The sequence below is a fragment of the Poecile atricapillus genome, chromosome 3, assembly GCF_030490865.1.
Source record: "Poecile atricapillus isolate bPoeAtr1 chromosome 3, bPoeAtr1.hap1, whole genome shotgun sequence".
Lineage (NCBI taxonomy): Eukaryota > Metazoa > Chordata > Aves > Passeriformes > Paridae > Poecile > Poecile atricapillus.
This window is the reverse complement of record NC_081251.1, coordinates 112,440,439-112,464,182: the sequence shown is the minus strand read 5'-3', so window position 1 is coordinate 112,464,182 and position 23,744 is coordinate 112,440,439. Positions and strand designations below refer to the sequence as shown.

At 44.5% G+C, this 23,744-nt stretch overlaps 1 protein-coding gene across 2 annotated transcripts; it reads right to left on the bottom strand.

Moving 5' to 3' along the window:
* Positions 1–1,188: 1,188 nt before the first annotated feature.
* HAO1 (hydroxyacid oxidase 1) lies at positions 1,189–23,457 on the bottom strand. Of its 2 annotated transcripts, XM_058835386.1 has the most exons (8): positions 23,290–23,456; positions 16,874–17,025; positions 10,267–10,522; positions 7,226–7,401; positions 6,678–6,769; positions 4,002–4,160; positions 3,654–3,723; positions 1,189–3,281 (listed from the first exon to the last, which is right to left on the bottom strand). In XM_058835386.1, exons 1-8 carry the CDS (start codon positions 23,424–23,426, stop codon positions 3,211–3,213), a joined length of 1,113 nt encoding a protein of 370 aa, XP_058691369.1. In that variant the 5' UTR covers positions 23,427–23,456; the 3' UTR covers positions 1,189–3,210. The 2 variants fall into 2 exon arrangements, with proteins under 2 accessions (XP_058691369.1, XP_058691370.1); XM_058835387.1 differs by lacking the exons at positions 1,189–3,281; positions 3,654–3,723; positions 4,002–4,160 and adding an exon at positions 4,167–4,635 and having other exon boundaries at positions 23,290–23,457.
* Positions 23,458–23,744: the final 287 nt, after the last annotated feature.

Here is a 23,744-nt window from a genome sequence, read left to right as displayed (position 1 = left end):
GTTGTTGAGATCCCCAAGCAGGGCTGAAGCCTCTCCAAACCTCCTGAGTGGTTTCTACATATCCTGTGGAGAATGCCACCCTTTTCTACACACCCTTCAGTAGGTTTAATCCTCCAGGAGCTCACTGGGGCTGAGGAGACAACTTTGTGGCGATGCTTCCAAGAAGGGAAACTTCTGAACTGCCAGCAGCAAAGAAATCCACACACAGACTGAACATGAAAGTATGTATGTAAGAGCCTGCCTCGCATCTGAACCTCTTGGGAAGTACCACTTTCTCCTAAAAAAGCACAGGATCGTCCTCCTCTTTCATATCCTCAGGTTTTGCTTTTGGTCTCTTCTCTCTTCACAAAACATGTGATAAATATTTTCTCATTAAGAGCTGCAATCTCCTTTTCCAGGGAATGTTCCTGGTCCATCTTGGGAGGTGGTTAGAGAACCCCATTCAGTTATTGATCATTCACCAGCCTCCCAAACCAGTTGGGATTTTTCTCAGTACCCAGCATATGAGCTGAGTGCTGTCTTTCTGGATACAGAAATATCACTCACTGTTCTCCCCTTATTAGGTTTTTTCTATGTAGATATCTTTTCATTGTGATTTAATAGGGAGCCAGAGTAAAGCCAGAAAATAATTTCGCTATTAAACCCATCGGGTTTGTCATTTGACATTTGGGTAGGCAGTTACACTAAAGCATCAGAAATGCAAAACACTCCTGCTCCCCTCTACTTCTGTGCCTGGATCTAAGGACTATGACTAAAAGTGTGTTGGGTTCACTTGTTACCTAAGAGAAATCATTTTCTACTTAACATATTTCAAAAAGACCTATTTTTTTTGTTACATTACTTATGTTCTCCTCAGAACCACTCTCACAAATGATAGAAAGGTTCCACTATCACCTGTGTGCTCTGGTTTTTTCTCAGCTTCTCCAGATGAAGCAAGTGTGGAGATAGATTTTTTTTTCTTTGCCTGGACATTGTTTAGCAAATGTCTGAAATATTTTCAGATTAAAAGTTTGAAAAGTTTCAAAAACTTTTAAAATGGTTGAGGGCACTCAGTCTTTCTGCTTTTTAACCCAAACCAAACAGAATTCCTACCTTTTTTTTTAATTTATTTAATAATTTCAAAAAGTAGTTGTGTTTTCCTGTCTCAAAATCAAAATAAATTCTCTTCACTGTGGAATATTTTAAAAAGAGAATTTGACCAGACAAATTAATTTACTTTCAGTTAACAGTCTCACAGCCTTTAAGTATTTGGCTTAAATTCTAGTTTTTAATGCTTGTCTAGTCTTACTAGGGTTGAACTGGAAGGCAGTCAGAAGATTCTCAGATAACAGGCAGGAAAAAACAATGTAAACCCCTTATCCCAGAGGAACTAGAAACAGTGAATTACGCACAAGTAATGAAACCGGTTTCCTCACCATCAGAACTTCTATTGAACCACAGAGTTTCAGAACTTTCCTTGAATCTGGTTGGGGCAAAGACAGGAAACTGCATCTTCTGAGCTTTAGAAATAGATCTTAAACATGTAAACATAAGATATTATGCCCCTGTCTTTTAAGTAACATTTATATTATCTCAAATAAACAGTCTTGCCGAAGTTAGTCCGTAATTGACATCTGACACAGTCCACATTGCAACAGATATGATAAGTGCAGTAAACAGCAGAAATTATGCTTCTCTGTGCTCTGAGAAACATTCATATTTCCTTGCACAGATAAACTTTATTTTGTTGCTACGCAACTCTCACACAACAGACCACATTCTGCAGTAAATAAGAGTACAAATTTTACAACTGGAGGGCAAGCATGTGGCCTTTTGGGTTTTCTCCCCATTTCGAGTTCCAGCCCCAGCTTTAGTTCACATTATAATATTCCATCATTTCATTACAAAGCTGCCTCTAAAGCTCAGTAAGGGATATTTCAAACCAAGCAAAGCGGGAGAGTCAGAATGCATGAGGCTGATGGGAAACAAATGGTGGAGCTGGTGATGTCAGCAAAACCATGACATGAGGAGTTTTTTCTCTTTTTCAGTCATCTTTAAAAATGAACATTAAATTTTCACGGCAAGATGTTCAAAACCTGTGTGGCCTCTCCCTGCTCCCTGTAATACTGCCTTACCTGCAAGAGATGTGAGGCAGGTGAAGAGCTACCCTTGGTTTTACCCAAGATGAGAACAGTATAATCTTACCTCCTCTGTTCTTCACTGTTGCAAAATTTCTCCTGAATTCAGTGGATATTTGGATTGTTTAGAGAACAGAGGCACAGGACCTGTGAGTCTCTGCATCCTCATCATAAGCAGAGTGAAGAACACTAAGATTTATCTGACTTAAGGGTGTGCATGGAAACTCAATAGAACCACTAGGCTCTTCCCAAGTCATGGGTTAATGGATCAGTTATTCAAGTTTCCCTTTTTCACATGGCTGCAAATTCTACAAACTCCCCCAGGTAGCATCAGCCTTCCCTTGCCACTGTTAGCAAATCGATCCAGGTGAAAAATGTGACTTGGAGCTCCAGGTGGATGCAGCTGGCACAGTTTGGGCTACAGGGATTTGCATTAGCCTAGGAACTGATGTACATCCAATGCTTGTACATAACAGCTGTCTGATTGCAGAGGAGCTTGTGCCATTTAAATGGCTGAATTTCCCCAATTTTCCCCAATTTTGCTTTGCTCTGTGGTTCCTTACAATGAAGAGTCCTCTGGGCTCCTGAAGTCTACGTGCCACAAGCCCAGATGCTTATAAAGTCACTCGGGAAAGGACACTCTGTTCATAAGAAAGCAAGATTTAATCTCTACAATCTACAGTCTGGTTTCTCTAAACAGTGAGCAAGAAGCATCTTTTCCATTTAAAATTTCAGCATTTCTGTTTGCTATTAAAACATTTCTGTTTATAGTTTCACTTTAACAGCTAAATTACTCCCAGGCATGGAAATTAATTATCAGCATTTGTTGCATAACAGATTGAACTGTCTATGCTGGTCTTGTATAAAGGCCCATCTCTAATCACACCTCCCAGTGTAGCAGCTTTCCTTAAGAGCCCGAGAGATTTGGAAACACCTGTAAAATTTGCTTTGAGTTCTTTCTTCAACAAGTGATCTCCTACAGAGCAGAGCATTCCCTCAGTCAGGATTGCAGGAGAGGGATTCCACAGAGGGAATGCAGTTGGATTTTGTCTGGAAGCACAACAGGCAGCGCACAAGGCAAGAGTCTTCAGACCTAAATCTTGGAGAACAATACTTGATGTCTTCGGATCAGTGTCCTGCCAATTTCTTCTACTCTCCGGCATCCTGGAGGAGAATTTGTAGATCAATTCAAGCCCCTGATTTTCCAACCCACTCTAAGCCTTTTCTTTTTCTGCCTCATAAAAATCTACATTCTGTCAGATGAAATCCACCCCTTACCAACCAAAGATTTGCCACTACTTGTCTATGGATTTATTGCTCTCCTTGTGAAAAAAAATCCCAAAATAACATTTTCACCTAATCTACTCAGTTCCCCATTTACAAGGCAGGGATAACAAGTCTTTTTCCCATTTCTCCACAGACTAACCTGCTTAGATTGCAAACATTCCCCTCATGCAAGTTGCTATAGCATCTTGCCTGGGGCAAATGAAAGCTCTGAGGAAATGAGACCACGGAGAGGAAATGCTGATGTCCCACCTGTCAGTGCCATTGCCAGGCGAAACTCTTCCTTCAGCATCTGGAGAACTTCTTTTGCTCCTTCTTCACCCTGGGAGATTAGGAGACAATGTGAACTATTATGTGTAGGTGTATGTGCGTAGGTATAGACAAGTATACGTGTGCCAAGAAAAGTTTTATGCACAAACATAAATCCTGAGGATTGGTCACAGCAAATTTTAGCAAATAGCAAATCAGATGATCTGGATGCCCACAGAGACATCACACACACACTCCTCTGTGCACACAGACACACATATGTGCATAGAATGAGGCTAAAGAGTGAGTCTAGGGATCTAAAGTCATGCAGTTGAGCATTTCCTCACTTACTTGATAAGCCAATCCCCAGAGGACAGGTCTCCCAATGAAAACAGCTTTGGCACCAAGAGCCAATGCCTTGAGAACATCCGTGCCTTTTCTTACACCACCATCCAGGAACACCTCCACCTTCCCCTCCACAGCCTCCACAATTTCAGGCAAGACATCAATCTAAAAGAGAGAAACCAGGAACACAGCTTGGCTGCTCCTGAAACCCTATTTATTTTTTGAGACAATTCTTACGCACAGGATCCAAGCTTTACAGCAGCTTAATGAGCAGTTGTGTACCTAAATCTATACCCAAATAACACAGCCTTAGGTTGAGAACCAGCAGTGACTTTGCAGGGTAGAAGGTACATGCAAAGGTCAAATTTATTTGGAGAGTCATGTAAACAGAATGAGAATCAGCAGGGTCTCACTAAATGGCTGTCTGACCCCATGACACATACCTGACACAAGCCAGTATTATGCAGAATATATGGAACAGCAGCACTAAGGAAGCCTTTTGGTGGTGTTACCTCCCAAACTTTCAGTCTTCACTGGTTTGGGGATGAAATTGAATCAGCTCACTTTGTAAATAATCCTGTTTTAATTTCCCATTCATTTATCCTGAGGGCCATCTGAGGAGCCCAGAGGCAGGCTATACCTATAGACAAGGAGTGAGTGAAACATGCCTGAAGGAACTTAGAGTTGGCTGAAAATTTTTGATTAATGTATTTTCCCTTTTGAAGATGCATCTAATTATAGGAATGACCATAGAGAAAAATTTCTTAATGTAAGAAAAAATTAACTTTCCTCTAAGTTTTGAGCAAGGTGGGAAATAATTTCTTTTAATGCATATGTATGTTGCTTTCACTGAGCTCTGCTCATCCCCTTTCTCAACTTATCCCCTACACCAGAGATGCAAGTAGAAGGGGGAAAGTTTTTTACTGTTCTCAAGTTACAAGTAAGTAACCAGGGAATTAAGTCATTCTTCTTGCCATGCAAGAGGTCCCAGTGAAAGGATGAGCCTCCTGAATTCAAGCCTGGAGCATTAATTACAGGGCAACTTTTCCTATAAGGCCACCTAAATAGTTCCTATTCATGAAAATCAGGAAAGGAACACCACCAGGAGCCAAGTATTAAGGAGACTGGAAACAGTGTATGGAAGAGAAAAGACACACAAATTCACATCTTTCAAATACGGATGTAATTAATTTCCTTTCTAATGGATAAAAATGACTAGAAGATGGGGGGGGAAATACTTGAAAGTGCAGTTTGTTTTTAGATTTGGGTTAAAATTTTCTCAACGTTTGGCACTTGCTGTGATTTTCCCCCTCCCTTTGGTTTTGCTCTCTTGCCAGACATATTTTGGATCTATTTCCATATCCAGAGACCACTTTCTACATCCTGACAAACTGTACCAACATTAAAGTGCTCTAATAACTAAAGCATGATGCAAACCATAATTAAAACATAGATTTCCTCAATGTGTAACTAGACACTAGAAATATTGACCAGCTCGGGTTCAACTCACGATCTGAAACCCCACAAAACTGAAGCAAATTATTATGTTTCTAAATCAGAACCATTTAACATGATCTGGTACAGATACATTATAAAAACAGCATTGTGAAGTGTTGTTCTCTGTACCAGAAATCCAGGGAACACATCAGCTTCAGCAGTTCTCCTCTGCCCTGTGGTGTGGCAAGGGAGTAACCCCTAACAAGGAGTTTGCAAATTTCTCTTCTACTGCAGCTCTCAAAAATTAATTTGTATTTCTTGAGCTTTCCCATGTTCCTCAAAATGATGTTTTTAATAACCTTATACATTGTAGCTGTTGAATTACCTCACACACAGGCTTGCCCAAGAGTTTTGAATACCCTCAATGAAATTGGGAATACATTCCCAGGAGGTGACAAGAGGACCTGTTCCCCTCTCCCTTCAGGGAACCATCGTGGAAAACAGGAGGTTTTTCATCATGAACCTATTGGAAATACTCAGAGAGGCACAACTGGGCTTTGATTCTCCTCCCTTTCATTCTCTTTTTATTTGTGCAGCTTTCCCTCACCAAATGAAGCAAGATGAGTGATGACTGGAATTTTGGGGTTTTTCCTTCATCCTGAGCACATACTTTTTCATTTTCCTTTACTTCTTTATTTTTTGCCGACTGAGAAATTCTCAAATCCCTTTCACCTTTGGAAAAGTCATGGGGTAGCACGACAAGGAAAAGGAAAAAGGAAAAACTGTAATTTAACCACTCTCTCCCTTTTCCAAAGGTGAAAATACTTGAAAGGAGAAAAATGGAGAGTTTCATTCTGCCTTTAGCTGTTCCTTAACTGTAATTTTTCAGAAGCCTCCAAAGAATATTAAAAGAGGGAAAACAACCCTAATACAACCTTCAGTGTGCTGCAAATGGCAACGAGGGTTTTTCAAAAACAGAATGAGAAAGAAGAAATTAAAGAGGAAAGTGGAAAAAAAATTCTGAAAGGTTTTTCAATTTGATCTACCAAGGAAAGGCTGTGTCTAGCTCAGAGTATGATGTGACATACATAGACCAGCGAAGAGAGGTTATTACTCACAGCTTAAGGCATAGAACACTTATTCCAGGTTTTTCCTCCAGCTTCCACATGTTCAGAGAAAGCAAACAAGAAGCCAAAAGGCAGAGAAAATTAGAGATTACTGGAGCATATTGGCATCAGTACTCACAGTAGCAGGGACCCCATCAAGCTGTCGTGCTCCATGATTTGACACCAGGATCCCATTTACCCCAATCTTTACAGCTTCTTTGGCATCATCAGCTAGGAAAAAACCCCAAACAGGAAGTGTCCTTCCACAATCGGGAGCTTGTAGACACCACAATCAGGGAATCACTAAAGAAAGCATTGTCAGCTCATGCAAAGCCACCTTAGGGCTTCAGCCTTCCAAAGCCTCACCTCAACAGAGAAAAAGGTTTTATCTTTAAGAAATAAGAGCAGAAAAGTAGTTTGAAATGTTGGAGCAGAACATTTTATCCCTTTGGATCAGCAACCTCTTTGGTTGCTAGCCTTTATTTTCTCTATTATGTTCCAGAACTCGATTTTGTCCCACTGCAAAATCACTGGCATGATCGTATTACGGGTGGCATTGGTGACAACACCAGGCACTTATTTAAACAGCTACTTCCACAAACACCTTCACTGAAGGGTTTCTAACAGTGCAGGAGGAAGTGACAGCTCTTCCTTTGCCTTGCCCTGGGAAGCAGCAGAGCTACGCACCCCTGAGGATCCCTTTCAGCACGATGGGCAGCGAGGTCAGCCCCCGCAGCCACTTGATGTCCTCCCAGTTGACACTGGCATCGATGGCCTCAGCAACGTACACAGCCAGCCCGCTGTTTTCTCCAAAGTCTTTCCCTGAGGAGAATGCCAGGTCACTGCTGGAGAAGTTTTTTAATCTAAAGTGACAGAAGACACAGAAAAATAGTCTGAGGAAGATTCACTGTAGCCACAATCAGTCCCAAATGGAACTCAATATACCTGAGTTAAAGCTTTGCTACACTGCAGGGCAGGAGCAAAACCAGCCGGGCCCAGCATGTCAGATCCCAGTCCTCAGGGAGCCAAAACCTTTGGCTGACAAAGTATTTGAGGATCAGCATAAGCACTGGATCTTTGATGTCCCTTGCAACCCAAGCCTTTCTATCTTACTGTAACACTGGGGCAATTTTCTCTGGCCCAAGGTAACAGTCCTGCTTTAGCAAAAGAAGTATGGTTGGGTTTTGTTGTTTTTCAAAGCCAGGGCATTCTGCTGTGAGAGGAATAGGGGATCAAGGAGGTGGAGAGGAGAAGGAGGAAATGAAATTTTCTTAAGCTCCATGAAATAGATGGATGTGGATGAAGCCCTGCAAAGAATTCAGAATTTTCATCGGTCCAATAAGGCCAACAGCCAGCCTGTTTACCTTGTGTCCCTTTTGTACATTTCCTTGTAAAATGTAGGGAGCAAAGGAAGCTCATTGTGAAAGCATTAGCTGTTATTTAGGTTTTTCAGAACAAAATCTCACAGGTTCTAGCACATCCATGTCCCAGCTGCCCTGCTCTTCTGAGGCTGTGTCCTGTTCCACATTGGGCTATTTAATACTCACATTTCACATTTTGGGAAGTGCATGAGTGTTTTTGCATGGAACCTGGCTGGTTTCACTGCTGATTTCATGCCTGCAACAAGCAACATTTCACATGGCTTCTCTGTTCAGCTCCAGGCCCAGAAGCAAACAAGAAAGGAGCGGGCTCTCAGCAAGATCCAGCTTTTCAGCTGTTGGTTTGTGGAGGGTGGGGTGCCCAGAGGAAAACAGAACCATGGATAAGATTATATAAATAACTGTTGTTTTTCTTGGCCTGGGAAATGCAGATCAACACTTGGATGAATGTTGCCTTACATACATTTCAGAGCACAATGGCACCTTGTTGTTGCTTTGAAACTTTGTTGAAAACCCGAAGCCAAGAAAAAGTTATCACATAAATGAGCGGAGCCCCGCGCTAGGAGAGTTTCACCGCGGCCTCTGCAACAAAGCGCTGCCCAAGCGGCGCTCAGGAATCTGCAGTGATTAATTGGAACCTTTAAGGATTACTCCAATTTCATGTGATTTCATACAGTTCACTCGAAACTTTGTTATACTTGGGCAGGTGGGGTCAAAGTGCTTTCCTCCTCCCGCTTTCCTCAAATGTCTTCGGGTTATTGGATTCAAAAACTCCTCAACCCCGAGCCTTAAAATTCTATTGCCCCTAAAAAATAAGCTTTTTAAATAATTGTTTAATTTTATCTTTTAGAGCAAAAGGTCAATGTATATTGATAATATGTCAAACACTGATCTCTAGCACGATTACAACACAGGGCTTATCGGTGTGGTGGTACATTTTCGTGTTGGATGCTTTAGGGCTTTTTTGCTTTCTGGTGCTTTCCTCCTGAAAGTGTACTTTAACACAGAAATCAGGGTAGAGTTCAGGTTGCTCTGCCAACTTTCATCTCTTAGTTGTAAGTACAAATGCATGGGGGAGAGCCAACACCCCAAGCTCTGGAGGAGTTCTTGCCAGTGAGGTAGAGAATCAGATTCACTGCAGAGCCCAGTGGCTTCTCTTCCTTTTGAATGGTATAAAAATTAAGAAAAACCTCCAGATGCGATTCTTGCTAAGTACATGTTACATACAATGTGTGCATAATATAACACAACAGTCTTCGGAGACATAGGAAGAACAATTCAATTTCATCGATAATATTCAAAACCAGCTTTCACACAGAACTCACCTCAAAGTTTATCTGCTTCAAAATACATTATGCTGTCTTTTATTTTTATTTTTTTTTCTCTCTCTGTTTCTCCATTTTTGTGTTCATTTTCATGCTCTAAATAATTCCAACATTTACCATGGTAGACTGTGGTTGTTACCAAGGCCTACGTGCAAGAACCTCACAAGATTTTTAGCTTCAAGTCCTGGATATTCCATCAAGTAAATATTCTTCCAGACAGTCTTTGGCTGCTAGAATTGAGCCAGAACTTCAGCATATGTTTATCAGGGGAGTCTCTACAGTCTATCAATTCATACTTACAAAAGGGCAAGCAAATCAGCACCCTTAAACACCATTGTAAGGTTAAAATTCTGGTTTAACTCTGGTTAAAACTGAATTCCTCATTGGCCCTGCAGTGGGGAGGAACTAGAATCAGTGCTGGTCAATCATGATGCCAGAAATTCTGAGACACAGAAAATGTCACAAAATACACTTTGGGGTAACAATTTCCCTCATGGAGAATTTAGAAAGACTGATATCCACGTTTCTGTATTTGAGTAAAAGAAGGGTTGAAATTGTTTGAAAAGGAGCTCTGCAGTCGATAGCAATGTGGCCCTGGGCCCAGAGCAGTGTCATAGGACAAGACAGAAGGAACCAGAACATCTTTTGGAAGGGAGTTTTGGCCCACTAGGTTCAGGGCCCTTTTGGAGTCCAGCCACTTCTGCTGCTGGATCCCAGCTCAACATCAGAGCAGGCCACTCTGGGCTGTGCCCAGCTGAGGTTTGAAGATAGCCGAGAATGCATTGACAGGTGCATAAAGAAATGTCCCTCATCTCTTCCTTCAGCAGCCTGCAGCCTCGCATTGCCTGGCACCGCACCTTTTACAGTGTGCAAACAGCCAGGAAAGCTTCATTTTGACCCCAAGCAGCTCCCAGCCCAAGCACAGCACGAGATACACGCACAGCTCCGCAGAGCTGTTGCCCAGGACAGAGCCCCGGTGGTGCCCAGGGCCCTGGCACGGTCCCACAGCCGGCAGCAGAGGTACCTGAGGTGCGGCGGGAGCTGGAACTTGTTGCGCACGTCGGCCACGCGCCGGCCGAGGTACGGGGTGTCCACGGTGACGAAGATCCCTCTGTAGCCGGCTCTCTCCGCGCGCCTCACCAGCGACTCCGTGACCTCCCGGTCCTTGTACACGTACAGCTGCAGCCAGCGAAGGCCGGCCGGAGCTGCCTCAGCCACCTCCTCGATGGACGAGGTGGCCCAGGAGCTCAGCATCATCCCTGTCCCCATGGCCTGGCAGGCTGGAGGAGCACAAAGTGAGATTTTCCAAACAGGAGCATTAAAATAACGCGTTTAAGGCTTCCAGTTTTTCAAATGTTGCAACGTTGCCTCCCAAAAATCACCGTCCGCACACGCGACTGCCAAGGCAGGCTGCACCGGCTAACCTCACACAGATATGTTTTTATGAATCTATCACTTATTCTTTTTGGAGTAATCTGTCACTTATTGTAAAATAAAGGAAAACACGCCGTAAAACTCAAAAATATTATAGAAAGCCTTGCTTTCCTTGGTCTACCACAGTATGCATATTTTTAATGTAAATGGACCTCTGTTTCAAGACGTCATCCCCAGCCCATGGAGGAATTAAAAAGTGGTCTTTATGACAACATTTTATTAAATAAGGATTACAAGCCTCTTGGAGTGGAAACTTATGAACAGCTTATTCAAACAAATTGGTTACACCCTCCCAGGGCCACCAGCTAGTTTTCCCTCACTGGAAATACAGCAGCAATCACTCAAACCTCTCTGGTTCATAACCATTCTGTTCCTCTCCTTTAAATTACTGGACATAGTTCCCTCTATATTGGGAATGCGCGGGAGGGTTGTGAACCAAGGAATTGTGAAACCCTCACATCAGATAAGGGATCTTAATGTAATGAAATGTAAATGTTCAATCTGCCTTTAGGTATGCATTTGTTTCCACTTTTTCCTTTTATTCCCAAGTCTACCTCTACAGCCCTATGGTTGCAAAATCAAAAATTTGGTCAGCAACTGCACAACAAAACATTTTTGGTGAAGAGAAGATATAGTCACAATATATCACCACATCCTTTCAACTTAGCTGCATATGTAGCAACAGAGTAAATAGTGCTTTTCTCTTATTTTAAGCAGTTTGGTTCAATGAGAGTTCAGCCATCCCAAACGGGGTTCTGGAATTTTCATGCAGGCATGCTCACAAAATTCCCCTCGTCTCTCCTGTAAAGTTCACAGCTCTCTAATGAAGCACCAGCTCAACACACATAGTTTAGATCTCTCAGGCAAATCCAAAGTTCACAGACAAAATTTTTCAAAGTTTTAGAAAGTCCCAGTTCCAGTTTTGGTTGATCTATGCTTGATCTTGATCATTTTAAAGCTTATTTTGACAATTTTCTAGACTTCTAAAACCATGAGATACAGAGGCCTGAAGTGCTGCAAGGTTTGGTTGGGGTTTTTTTCCACCTCAAATTAGGTTTCTCTAAAAACACACTCCCACTTCTCACACATTTAGGTGCAGCTGAAGAAAACAGAAGCAATTCATTTCCTCTAACAACCGCATTTTACTACTTCACTTTTGGGGTGCTGCAAATTATTTATTATTTCAAATCAGTCCTACTACAGCCATATTCCCACAGGATGCTCTTGCTGCAATATGTGACATTTACCAGAGTTTAAGCATGAGATGTTTTTGTAAACCAGCCTTTCCTTTTGCCATTTCATGATTGCTTTTAGTTGTTTGTTTTTTTATGTGGTTTTTTTTCCAGGTCTTCTTTTAATCCTGAGCATTGCCCAAAGGACACATTCACTCTTGTACACCCTGCAGGCTCCTGTTGGGCTCCATGACAGTGCAGAGAGAACAGCAGTAGCCACACATGGGGAGCTGGGGAAATCCATGGAATCACAGAATGGTAAAGAGTCTCTCCCTCATCTCTAATCCAAACCTGCCCTCTGGCAGTTTGAAGCCATTCACTCCTGGGGAACTCCACTGAAGTATTTTATGTAGCAACAAATGGGATAGGATGCACTTGGGAGCTCCAGTGGGGAACAGAGCAGGGACCTTTCTTAGCCCTTTTCTCATCCTGAAGCCTCAGAGCATCCTCCCCCCATCTGATGGGGCATCACTTCATTACGTGGTTTGGGAAGGATATGGAATTTGTCCCTGTGGGCAGCTCAGAGGAAGAATACTTCAGGGAGGGCACTGGAGAGGAGCCCAGTTCAAGCTTGCAGATTTTGTCAGGGTTACCTTGTATGGGAATATGGGAACTCACTTTTTTCCTCTAGCTGGGCAAATTCCCACCATTTCCCTTTTAGGGGCATTCCAAAGCCCAGCAGTCACACTGCCCCACTGCAGGCATTTTTCCTTGAATCCACCAGTGAATCCACTGTCCCCAAGCTAAGGGCCGGAGGACATTCCTTGGGATCAACACGGTGTCCTTTTGGCACAGTGGTATTTCTCAGGAGCAGCAGCCGTGTTCTTGGAGCTGCATCTCCTGAGGAACAGAGCTGTTTAAAGAACTTCACGTTACCCTCTTGACAAACCACATTTGGCTGAGAGATCCCTGTCAGCCTCTCTTCCCTCAGCCCTTACAAAACCCTGCGTGTGAGCGGTGCCTGCCCTCCTCTCGTTGACACAACGCGTTTTGTCAGCTGTGCAGGAAGGCTGGAGGGGAAGGGACAGGCACCCAAAACGGATCTGGGACCTGCCTGGCATGCCAGGCTGCCTGGGAACACTTGCAGCACAAAGTCCCCTGGCCATGCCACTCTCCAGGGGGAATCCAGGCCAGGGCAGCCCAGGCCATGTTGTCCCATGTGAATGCTGTCCCCTCCTTGACTCTAGATTGAAATTCATTTGCATATCTCAAAATTAACCTCAAGTTTGATCACCATGTGGGTAATGGGTGTTTTCACTGCTGTTTTCACTGTGGCTGAGGACAAAATATAATAAATGGCCAAATGCCTCCTTCCCAGTCACAGCCATGTCTGATGGGCACAAGAAACCCAAATTTCATTGCTCTGCATCACAGAGAGAAAAAGCACAGTAGCAGCCTGTTAAGAGCCAAAGGAACAAAGGTGTTGCTCCCTCTCTAGTGAGAATAACAGAGCTGCCAGAAACTCAGCTGAAACAGGGGTGGAAAACAGCTTTCCAGTCAATATTCCTGTTCTCCATTTGGCAAAGCAAACGGTGCAGTCACGTCGCAGGTGATGGTGAAACCCTTCCTGCGTCAGCAGCAGCCTGGAGAGCGGCTTGAGTGCAGCTGCAGAGGGCAAACACAAAAACTTCAGCCCTGAGCAACTATCAGTAACAGTTCTCAAAAGACCTGGCCAAGAAATCTGATTTTCAGCCATTCGTGGAGAAGCCAGGCATTGGAATTTAAACTATCCAGTAAGTGCAATACGGAATAAGCAGGAATATAAACACAAGTCTCAATAAAATAGTGCTACAAATTTGTTTGATTAATTAAATTAATTAAATTAAAGTTGCAAAAGGCTGCAAAAAACTGCTATTTCTTGCTGAGCAGCTGGATGGTGCACAAGATTTTGAGTCAGTGTACTAGAGGTGGGTCCTGTTGACACGGGGATCATGTTGGTTTGCAAGCACTGCATGAAGTCAGGGTGGCAAATGAATGCCTTGGCATGGAGGAACAGTGAATCTGCTGATGGACAAGCAAGAAAAAAGATCCCAAAGAATCAGAAGGGTTCTATTGAAAAGTGTTTAGAGAAAAACCTTTTTCTCTTTAGTGGCTAAGATTATTCATCGAATTTGGCAAATATTTTTAGTTAAAGAGGTTGAAATTGGAGTGGGAAGGATGAGAAAAAAACACCTAAGTCAAAATGTCATGTGTTGATCTTTTCAAAATGGAAATGTTTTCTCCTGAGCTGACACTTTTGTTTCAAAACAGAACTATAGCTAAAAGCATTAGCCAGTAGGAAAATGAAATAAAACATTATGTTTTGGATCAAATGAAACATCTCAGTTAATCCAAAACAATTTTCCTCCCAATTTTTCAGTTTCTACTGAACAGAAAATCCATTCTTTGGAAAATTGCCACATACACTGATGAGCTACAACTAAAATGCCAGGGAATATACTTGAAGGAAGACCTAGAAAAACTGGGACAACTGCCAAGGTGCATGAAATTGTTTCAAGGACAAGAGAGCTCTCTCTGCAAGGAAGGACTCCTTGCTACATTCAGAAAACTGAGGACTAACCTTAAAAACTTGCATAGATTTTTTTTATAAAATAATTTATTATTTTAAAATCTAGCTAACAGGAGTACAAGTAAATCCAACACCTAGATTTGAGGCTGTGGAAGGTTTGCCCATGACTGCAGTTTATTCTGCTCAGAGTGGGGTCAGCTAACCTTTGGATTAACTTACATGGTGTTGTCTGGCCTGGCACCAGCAGCTCCTAAAATGACAGCTGGATGTTTTTCCTATGAAAGATTCTTTACCCATGCAAAAGAACTGCCCACGAAGGGGTGTTTCAGGTGAGCTGACAGAGCCTGTCTGTTCTGGGAAGGTGCACACTCCTCCCCACCACCTTGGTTGCTGCAGGAGAGCGTCCTTCAGGAAGCTGCAGCCCCCAAAACCCTGAGAAGCCCCAGAGCAAGGGGTTGTGAGGGCAGGGAGTTCTAAGGGACACCACGACGTGCCCTTGTCCCTAGAGGGGACATTTACCCTACAACACGTGGGCAAAGCTGCCGGGAGAGCAGAGCAGTTCCAAGCACCACGCTGTCACTCCAGGAAATTCCTCGAGCATTGTTCTCCAAACACCCGCAGTTCAGGGAAGGAGCTGTCAGTGCTCTCTTCATCACCCTGCTCTGCAGGGCAGCGTGGTGTGAGCCAGGATTATCTCTTGGGGTTCAAGGCCAGCCAGGAAGACTCATGGCACGCAGGGAGGCTCCTTTGGGAGCTGCTCACACCTGAGCCAAAAAAAGACAGGCTTATGGAGCATGCCAGGCTTTGCGGGACTATGGATCAGACTTTCTTGGCTTGTGCAAACTGGTGCAGCTGAAGCAGAAGATGAATTAAAGCAACTAAGTTTGCTCACTTAAACTCTGTGCTACCTCTGGAATAGAAGTTGGATGTGCCAAACCTCCTGATCCTGAGTGTCCAAGGTTTAAGAGAACCTTTAAGCCAAATGTGTTCTTTACAGCTAATTTCTGTCATCTTATAAGGTCAAACCAAAAGCTTGGCATTGAGTGCCCCACTCCACCTCTAACAGCACAAAACCAAAGCCTTTTTTTCTCCCCCAAATGCCAATGCAATACAGAGGGTGTGATTTTAATACTGCCCTCCTTTGAAAGCAATGAAGAATTCACCAGCTCCAATGGATAAGTTTACTGGACCACATGTTCCAACTAGTGCCAGTACACCAAGCTGTCCCAGCTTGAAAACCCAGGAACATTAAATGCAATAATCACGTGTTAAAGTTTGAAACTGTTCTACTCAGCCTTATTATTCCACTCAACTTTGTATGCCATTGCGGATTTACATCTCAAAATGTGGCCGGGCTGCAGCATCAATGTGAATCTTTGCTGAGAAACATTCTGAATTTTGTGTTGCAAATCTCGCTCTCACCATTGCATTAATATGTTTGCACTTAGTGTTTCAGTTTCCTCCCGGCACAAGTTGGCCCAGAACAAATCCGCAGGAGCTGCCAAAGGATGGGACAGCACCGAGGAGCTCCCCAAACCCATCCGAGGTGCTGGAGCGCCATCGCGTGGGGTGCGCCGGCATTCACAAACCGGGAAAACAGCGACGGCTTCCTAACAAAGCTCTTGGGAAGGGGAAAACCGCGGCCCCAAACACGCTGCCACACTGCAGAGGTGTGCTTTTCAAAGATAGCGCTGGAGCTGTGCTGTAACCCACCCCCGCGCACATCACAGCCATGAGAACTGAGAGCAGCTCCCGCTGCAGGGCTGAGAACTCGACTCGCTTCACACAAGGATCTGCTGCACTGGCCATGGAAACACCGTTAGATAAAAAATCCAACCATGCACAGGAGATTTTTTTAAAATATCGTCTGTTTAGTTTTTTTGCCCTTTTCCTTTCAGCACCGGAGCACTGAAATGCACAGCCCACACCTCTTCCTCAGATTTGGTGCCATTCTTTAGCTGGGGTTGAAGGAGCAGGTGACAATTCCCTGTCTGAATTCTGGTTAATATCCTTTCAGGCTGCAGCCTCTGTGCTGGCAACATCTTTGTGCAGCTTCTAGCCCAGAGGGGCCCTTATCTCACTGCTTCCCTGGGATGCTCTCAAAGAGCTCTCTTCAAAGCAAGGATTGTTCCCAGGTAAACAAAGGCCTCAGCATTTCTAAAGTCAGTTCTCTAACAGGAAGAGCATTGCCGTGACAATGTTTATAGTTACATAGAATGCATAGGTAGGACGATAGATATTTTCAATTTTATATGCGACAAATTATTCCCCTCTCGCATCCTTCATTTCCCTCCGTTTCACAGAGAGAGAAACCACACTCAGATGAGTGAAAGGGTAAAAAACAAAGGCAAGAATCATCCTGGTTACCCTGAGCAGGAGCTGAAACCCACAGAGGAGCAAGGGATGGCCAGGCAGCAGGCACAGCGCTGCCCTGTCCCTCCCCACCCAGGGCTCACCTCTGGCGGTCGCTGTCTCTCCGTGGGGGTGAGCCATGCGCTGCATGGCGGTGGCGGCCACGCACACGGGCACGGTGACCCTCTGGCCCAGAACAGAGGTGGACAGGTCCATCACCGACACATCCCTGAGCACCCGGGGGTACAGCTTCCACCTGGCACACACACAGATAAACTGAATTTCAAATGGCTGCAGCATGGGGGGAATTTACAGTTCCCAATGGGTAAGAGCAGGTTTTCCTGCTGTCACACGGTGGAAGCTGTGTTGGGGCTGGAACAGAATCCCACTGTGTCATCCAGAGCTGCAGCAAAACTCCTGCAGGGCACAAAACCTTGAGGGAGCAGGCAAGGAAGGACCAAAGAGCAGCGAGGCTGAAAGAGGCAAAGACCCCTTGAACATTTTTGGCTGGTATTGTTTGAAAGACAGGAGCTGTAAAACAATGAGGTTCATGCTGAATCTCAGCCTTCTGAAAGCCTTGGGGCAGAACTGGGTGCCAGATGCTGCCTGCAAATGGGAAAAGTCATCAGCCACCCTCAGTTATCCCATTGATGGACTAGGGAATCAAAAGACATGGGATTTTTGGATAACCAAGCCTGGCCTGCGTGCTTGGAACTCCCTTTTCCAAACCAGAGCAAACTAAACCACACTTAGTCTGAAATTACAGTTTACTGCAGCCAGGCTGGACACCACATGTCTGCACACTCAGAAATGTACCTTTTTCTCAACCCCCACAAAACAGCATCAAAAGATCATAATCCCTGTGATGGGGTTGCATTCCTGGGGATACCTGTGCCATGGGACTTTTCCCCAGGTGTTGTCACAGCACTGTCACCACTAGAAGCCACAAGAGGAGGTGCAAGACTTGGGGCTGCCTCTCGTGAGCTCAGCCAGGCCAAAGCTCTGCTCCCTGCAAGCACTGACCTCTCGCTGAGGCCTCCCTCCCTCCAAAGGGGCTCCCATGGCTCCTGAACTGTAATTACAGAGAAGAATTAAAAATGTATGGTCTAATACTGCTCAACTTGAGCAACTGCTCAGCACCAGAATGCTCGAGCTGATAATATTTTAGCTACCAGCACAGAGAGAGAACCAGAGCCACTGCTACCCTCCAACAGGGAGTAGGGGTGAGCTTGAGCTTGTGTATTAAAATGACAATTCAGGGGAAAAAAAACCCAAAATTTCTGTTTTATAGAAAGATCAAGAGATATTTCCCCAAAAAGCCTAGGGCAGAGCCAGGCAGAGACCCACCTTTCTGAAGGCCTGGAGCTTGGGGCTGTGCCAGCTCCCCAGGCAGTGCTCCCCAGGGAGGAAGAGGACAGTTATGATGCTTGGAAGGAGATGTGTGGCTGTGGAAGTCAGCTGTGCTGCTCAGTGCCAAGACACACACGGCAGGAACATCTCCTCACACTTGTTTTCATGCCATTGTAAGATTGTTATTTTTCAGGGGAGGATGGGCTCAGGGTGGGACAAAGAAAACATGACTTCTTTCTCCCCATCTTTTTCCTAATTCCTCATTCTGGAGGCTTCCACTCTGAGGCATCTTTTCTCAGCAAAGAAAGAAAACAAAAATCCCTTTGTAACCTTGCTCATTTATACAATCAAACCCAAAAGCATAAAGGATGTGAAGCATCCCCCCCTTCCCCAGGCTCCTGGTTTCTGTGACCTGTCAGATTGTTACCTGCCACTGCCATCTCACAGCCAGCCTCTGAGGGTCAGTCCTGAGGTACAAAAAACATCCCTGGCGCTTTTAGCTGGGAAGAGAAACAGGAGGAGCCAAAATCCTCCCAGCAGTGCATGCAAGAAAAATGATGCAGTCCCAAGCAGAGATTCCTTATCAGGTCACATCCTCTCAACCAACATCCGGGCAGTGCTCCTGACACAGAACTGACTGGTCCCACAAAAACACCAAACAGGTTCACTACCTGAGTATCATCATCCTTTAATAAAACCTGATTGCTTTGGAAACTCAGGTGTTTCCAGCTCTGAGTTTGACAGGTACTTGAAAGCAGGCATTGTCTGGCCAGGGAAATGCCCTTAACAGCAGCAAGGAACGCTCACAGGCAGCGTTTCCCAGTCACCAGAGCACGCATTCATTCAGCTGCCACGCAGCACCTGCTTCCTCCAAGTCTCTCAGTGAAACATTTCCTGCATTTTTTAGAAAAAAAAATTGGATTTTTTTTTTTTTAAAAATTAATTCATCACCTCCTCATCACCCACATCTTTTTTCAGCCAAGTCCACACTCGTGTGCTGCAATCAGCAACTGAGAGTGAATGCATCCTTCTTCCCAGCTGGAAGCGGGAGACGCCGCAGTGGGGAAGGCAGCGAGCACTCCCAATTTAGGCAACTCCAGCTAAAAGCTGTTCTGAAGGAAAGATTAAAGGGAAGGAAGGAGGATTAATCTTCTGGGTTTTTTTCCTTTTTTTCTCCATGCTCAAAAAACACTCTGATTGTAAATTACCTTGCAGTGGGGTAAGAGGGAAGCACTGGCTGCTTTCAGCTGAGAAAAACATTGGAATTTTCAAACTGCACCATATTTTCAAGCAGCTCCTCTTGTTCCTCTGCTGAGTTGTCCCAAATCCCCTCGTGTTGTAAGGCAAGAAGCACATTTGGGAAAAAGACACTTTGCTTAGGCCAAGCCTCCATCCTAAACCCAACCCAGCTTCCTGCCCTTCTCTCTCCTACAGTTCCCTTCAGAAGGAGCAGGGGCTGGTGCTGTGCCAGGCTAAGCAACAGCTGCTTTTCCTTGGGGAAAATTATCTTCCCTCCCAGCACATCTTGCCATCCACACTCTTTTCGTGGTGCACTGGGAATCCCAGGTGAAAGACGTCACAACAACATACCTGAATTATTATTCCAAGCATTCCTTTTCTCCCCCTAAACTTCCCAGACTTGTCTGACCATGTCCCACTCTCAGCCTTGCTTTTTTAACCAATGTTGAAATTATTTCTGTGGCCATTTTAATGTCTTTAATTGCTATAAGGTAACACCATTTTTGCAGAAGTTGCATGATCTGCATTGATGCTGGCACTGCTGAAGCAGCAGCTGCTGTTCCTTGCACACGACAGAACAAGGCAGCTTCTCCCAAGGCCTGCAGGAATTCCGTGGCCGGGCGGATTAGCAGGAGCCTGCTCCTACGCACACCGACACCCCTTCCTTGGCATGCCGAGAGGGGAGACTCCAGATTGATTTCCTGAATGCCATCGAGCTAAAGGTGTCCTGACCTTGTCACAAACAGCTCTTCTCCATTCAGGCCTCTTGCTTCTGTGACAATCGAGAGGGGATTTCAGCTCCAGATGGGGCTGGGAGGACACTCGGCATTCCGGGATGCAGAGCAAAGCCAAGGTGAAGGCAGGCAGACACCCCAGGGAATGACATGTGCTCTGCCATCCCAAAGCATCCTTTCTGGCCTTAATGCCTCACTTCTGCCAGGGCCATTTGAGAACTGTGAATAAGAAATACTTATCTGGCCTCAGCAGGAACACACTGATGACAACATCTGAGTGCTGGTTCTTCCCTCAGTCCCAGAAGAGCTGGGGGAGAGTTGCTGTGCCTGAAACTTATCTTAAACACTGTCCTTGTGGAGGCAGTTTGTACCCTGATATGTGATTACACGAAGTACCTCAAGGTCAAAAGGCCAAGACATTCATTTTATAATCCAATGAGTATGGATTGTGCTGCTCCCAAAATTGCATGGGGTGTTCCAAAGATACTGCAGGATCCAGCAACACAACCATCCATTAGGGTTAGTTCTTAATAACAATAGTAATATTAATCCTTAATAAGAACATCTATTTGTTTCTCCAGAAATGAAAACATTTGTTTGCCAAAAAAATAATAACTCACAGACGAGCCCAGAACTGCTTTTCCACCCTCACACCTCACCTGACTAATCCTGCACCATAAAGGTACAGGCTAACAGTTCCTGCTTCTGGTTCAGTTTTCTGCTTTCTCTTCCACTTGAACTTACAAATATTTCATAAACTGCAAACCTTTAAAATCAGATTGAACCCTGCAACTAAGCTTCTGACAGGGGAAATCAATGGGAAATGAAGCTGAACATACTCCTATATTTCACAAAACTATCTGTCTTGGTGACCTTTGTGCCTCAGGGGTGTAAAGTCCATCTGACTTTATATTTACCCCCAAGCAGCAGTCAGGAACAGGCAGAAACAGCAGGACTGTGTGAGGGTCAGAGTGAGCAGCACTTCCCCATCTCTAACAGCTGGGCCATGCTTCTCCCAACAGCATCCAAGGGAAAAAGAAAGGTTTTTCAAAGCCCTTTGTGTCAAATAGGTCTTATAAACCAAAATATTATGAAGTCTTTATAGCAGGTTCTACCTTTTAGAGATGTATTCTGAGGAAGCCATTGCAAATATGCTCTAAGGACTGTTAATGGCAACATGTGCTGAGAAAATGGGATCTTGTTTTTCTTCAGCTAAATATAAAGGGAGGGAGAGCAAAGAGAAACATCTCCCAGTCCCTTCATCCCCACACTGCTGAGGGACAGGGACCCAGCATTAAGGGACTTTCAACCACACCAAATGCCTTTGATTTTTTTTAATGTCTCAGGCCATTCAAGGCACCGCTAATGAACATCTCCTTTAGTCCCAGGCTGCCTGCAAACATCACAGTTTTGAACACCTAAAACTGGAGGGTTTACTGAAAATCTGACAGAAGATCCAGGAAAGATGAGGTAAGCCTGAACCCCACAGGCAACCAGCCCAATGTAAGGGGGTCTCTTATCAGAGGAATCCATCCCTGTGGCAGGAAACGGCTTCAGAGCAGAGCTGCGCTTATCTCCCAGCTCTGCTGATGCCAGCACAGCAAGGGACGTGCCCAGCTCTTTGTTAGCCTGATTCTGGCAGCTTTAGATCCCACCTCATCATGATTAGCTTCAGCAGTTCCAAGTAGAACATTCACTGCTCGCAGAGTTTATTGTCTACAAGTACTTCATTGAGTGTCCTTTCCTTAATGTCTCATTTTGGTTTTATGAGGGCAAGTAGCATCAGAGCATCTGGATGCATTAAAAAAGGTACAGTAAAAATCAGGTGAGTGCTACTCCATCCCCTCCTGCTCCTATTCACTCCTCAGGGCAATCTTTTTTGTTTGTGTTTGTGCTGGTGTTTGAGCAGGGAAATTTCTGTGGTGCCAGCTTCTGCATGGAGCTAGGAGGTCTGGAATAAGCAGTGAAGGTGAGTTGTCTTCTCTTAACATTATAAAGCTTTTCTACGTGTGTCCTTAAAATTAAGATTCCGGGCCCATTTCTGACCTTTGAGATCCTGCTAAATGAATTATCACAGAGTTTTCTACAACCTTCAACTTGCATCAGACTTCCAGTTGAATGGCCCATAGCCATAGCAGTGAGTAGGATTGCAGAAAAGCAAAGCAGGGAGGGAGAAAGACTGAGGATAAAACAGGAAAATCATGGTTTGGTTTGTGAAACTCGGAGGAACTGAAGAAAAAGCCTTTGCAAAGGCAAGTGCAGGGGGTTAAATGTCTGCACCAACACAGCCCCTGAAGGAAGGCGATGTCAGCAGCTGTTTCAGCAGCTTCACTGGGCTCAGCTGGGCTGAGGGGAGCAGCCTCCAGCTGCCTCCTTCCCTCTGCCCTGCTCAGGGATATTTAGGAGTAGGGAACCAATTGATGAGATGCCAGCTGTGACACTTCCACCGAATCCCACAGCAAGTGCCCACTGACTTTGTGTTGACTTTGTCCTTCTGAGGCTAAGGGTGACGTGAGCCCAAGTTTAGACAACAGTTCAGGAGGTCAGTCTAGGTCAAAATTGGTTTAGAACCGTTCCCAGCATTTACAGTATCTCCTGGTAAAGGGCTGACCTCCTGCTGGAATCCCTTGAGCACAGCTGGCCTGCCCAGGACTGAGCCCTGGATTTCCCAGCTCACCCCAGAGCTGGGAAATGCAGCTCCTACCTGCAGGGCCCTGTAGCTCTCATCTGGGAAGGCTGTGGAACTAAATCAGTTCAGGAGAACTGAGGAAAAGGCAAAACTTACTAAGGACCTAAAAAGTACAACCCTTGCAGGCACTATAACCTGAAATGTAGAAGTTTCAGTTTCATTAGCTGATTAAATATTGGAGCTGAAGGACTCTGGAGAGAATTTCTGATAACAAAAGAACCCAAATGCACGCAAAGATTAAAAGGTGCTAATGGATTTTAGGGACTGCTTTTTGACAGAATATGTTAGGTGGAGGAGTGAAAGGGGAGAGAGAGTAATCGTGAAAATCAGTTCTTTCAGAGGCTTTTTGCTAAAATAGAAAGAAGTTGCAGAGTTTTGAAGAAAAAATAGGAAGAAGTTGCAGAACTGAGTTTTGTCACAGAGAAAAATCTAAAATTGCACCACATCTACCAATAAAGCAAAACTTACACCCCCTGCCTCCCACCCCAGCCTTCAATCATCCTCCTACCTGGAAAACGCTGCGACATTATCAGCCAGTGTTTCCTGGTCATCCGCCCCAGATCGGTAATAATCGTACACGGATTTGGGCAGAAAGGTTTTAGCGTACTCCTCAAAATCTGCAATGCACACTGGCTTGCCAGACATGTTTGCCAGATCTCACTGGGTTACTTTGTTCCCACTTCCCACTCTTTTAAACTCTGGAGTTTTGCCTGTAAATCATTAATATGGGACTTCATCAGGATTCAATTTATCTACATTCTGCCCCCTAAAAAAATAAATACACCAACTTCTTGTGTCATCCTGGACTTCAGCACCATCTTTTAGTTCATATGGTCAAGGCTAACCTAGAACATAACAGAATAAAATATGGTAAAAAGAGAGAAAATGATTAAGCAAGGAAAGAAATATGTAGTTAAACCTCCAATGACAGGAATGTACATTCCCCTCTGTCATCCAAAATAT